General features: G+C 29.2%; 1 protein-coding gene across 1 annotated transcript in view; it reads left to right on the top strand.

Moving 5' to 3' along the window:
- LOC125034747 overlaps nt 1-2,500 on the top strand; it is a 6,501-nt gene that overhangs the window by 994 nt on the left and 3,007 nt on the right. The window contains exon 3 of the mRNA XM_047626690.1: nt 2,460-2,500. This exon is cut by the window's right edge and continues 466 nt beyond it. Coding sequence (XP_047482646.1) covers nt 2,460-2,500 — 41 coding nt within the window. The remainder of the gene's footprint in view (nt 1-2,459) is intronic.

The raw sequence follows: 2,500 nt of genomic DNA, 5'->3' as shown, positions 1-2,500 counted from the left end.
AGTGTGTAAAAAAAAAAAAAAAAAAAAAAAAAAGGGGGGCCCCATCTACCATTAAAAAAAACTTTATATTGAAAAAGAGCGCTAAAAACTCGCAAAATAAGTGTGGTTATCTGGCTTATTCGCCACTCATTGCTTCGAAGCGTTCGAAACTCAAGAAGGAAAACTCGGGAACAACAATTACAATATCTTAATTTATACAGATTTAAGCAAAAACATGGTGCGGCAGTAACAGAGTGTAATCGTGTTGGTTGCGTGAGCGGGAATCTTCTCCAGCGTGTTTGAGCGCCGCCCGCTGGATCACCCAGGTTCGGATCAGGAATCGGGACCAGGTATCATGGGTGTCGAGAGGGCTGGTAGGGTATTAGGGTGGGGAATTGGGGGTGGGTATAAGGACGTAACCTTAAGGGAAAGGACGAGAAAGAGATACATTAAAGCAAGTCAAGAGATGGAAATGAAAGATATGAGTACGAGATCACCGGAGGAATAAAAAGGTTAGAAAGCGAGAAGGAGATTAGTATGCGAGAAGTGAAGGGCACAAAAAGAACGTAAATCACGAAGTAGAAGAGAAATGAGAAAAAAACGAACGAAAGGAGTAAATGAGAGAAATTAGAAAGAAACGAGAGAAAAGGATAAGATAACATAACGAAGGAACAGAAAGAGTAAAAAACGAGGAGATTAGCATGGAACAAAGTAAAGAATGAACGTGAGATTAGAAAGGGAAAGGGGAAAATTAACGAGGTAAGCGAACGAAAGAAATGAACGAGGAAGAAGTTAGAGTGAGAGATAACGAAAGGCAGTGAGTAGAGTAAATAAGGAGCAGTTTTTAGAGGAGCATACTTGAGAGAGAGAGAGAGAGAGAGAGAGAGAGAGAGAGAGAGAGAGAGAGAGAGAGAGAGAGAGAGAGAGACAAAGGCGGGCGAGGAAAAGGTAAAGGGGGAGACTAAAGCAAAAGGGTGGTGTAGGGGAGACTAAGGGAAGCAAGGATGAGGAGGAGGATATGGGGGAAGAAGGCAAGAAGGTTATAATGATGATAATAATAATGATAATGATAATATTAATAATAATGATAATAATAATAATGAGATGATGATAATGATAATAATAGTTACAATGATAATGATAATGACAACTACCACTACTACTACTAATAATAATAGTAACAAGAACAACAACTATGGTAATAATAATTATGATGATAATAATAAGAGATAATAAGATTAGTAATAATATTGATGATAATGATGATTTTGAAAACAACAACAACAATAATGATAATAATGGTAATAATAATAACAACATTAATAATGATAATGATGATGATACTGGCAATAAGGCTAATAATTATAGTCAAATAATAGCAACACTAAAGATAATGATCATAACAATAATGATAATACTAATACTAATGATGGTAATGATATGAATAATGATAAAACAATAATTGATAATAATGATAAAACAATAATTGATAATAATGATAATAATAGTAATAACAATAATTATAACAATGATAATAACAATAATAATAATAATAATAATAATAATAACAATAATAATAATAATAACAATAAGGATAATGATAATACCAATAATGTTGATGATGATGATAATAATAACAATAAAAATAATGATAATAATAATGATTATGACAATGATAATAATAATGATGATGATAATAATGATAATGATGATAATGATAATAATAATAATAATAATAATAATAATAATAATAATAATAATAATAATAATAATAATAATATTGATAATTATGATGATAATGATAATAAAGATAAAAATAATAATAGTAATAATAATGATACTACTGCTACTAAAATAATGATAATAACAATAATAAAAATAATGATAATGATGATAACAATAATAGTAATAACAATGAAGGGGATGATGAGGATAATAATAATAATAATTATTATTATTATTAGTGGTAGTAGTAGTAGTAAAATAATAATAGTTATAATAATAATGATAATAATAATAATGATAATAATAATAATAATGATGTGATGATGATAATAATAAGATATTAATAATAATGATAATAATGATATTGATAATAATAATAATAATAATATAATTAACAATAGGTATAATAATAATAACAAGAACAATACCGATAACCATAAAAAAATAATATTGAGATGAGTAATAATGACGATGATTATTGTCCAAATAATAATAATAAAAAAAGAGGGAAGAAGAACAAAAGAGGGAAGAAAAAGAAAGGAAGAAGTAAAGAAGAAAATAGGAGAGAAGGAAAACCATACTGACAGATTAAAACATAATTAAAAATAACTGTATCGTCATATCACATTGCGCCAAGGATTACGCACACAGCCCGATAAAATTATATCTAATCTAAATCTGTTTTAGTTTTATGGCTTTCCCTCGACGAAACTCAGTCCAGCCCTTAGTTTCTCCCAGGATCTCGTCGGTTCAAGAGCGCCTCAATGAAAACGCTTGCATTTTTTACATCTTTTGC

The sequence above is a fragment of the Penaeus chinensis genome, chromosome 2 (genome assembly GCF_019202785.1).
Source record: "Penaeus chinensis breed Huanghai No. 1 chromosome 2, ASM1920278v2, whole genome shotgun sequence".
In the NCBI taxonomy this organism is placed as follows: Eukaryota; Metazoa; Arthropoda; class Malacostraca; order Decapoda; family Penaeidae; genus Penaeus; species Penaeus chinensis.
The sequence above is the reverse complement of the archived record's forward strand: the minus strand, read 5'-3'. Positions and strand labels throughout refer to the sequence as shown.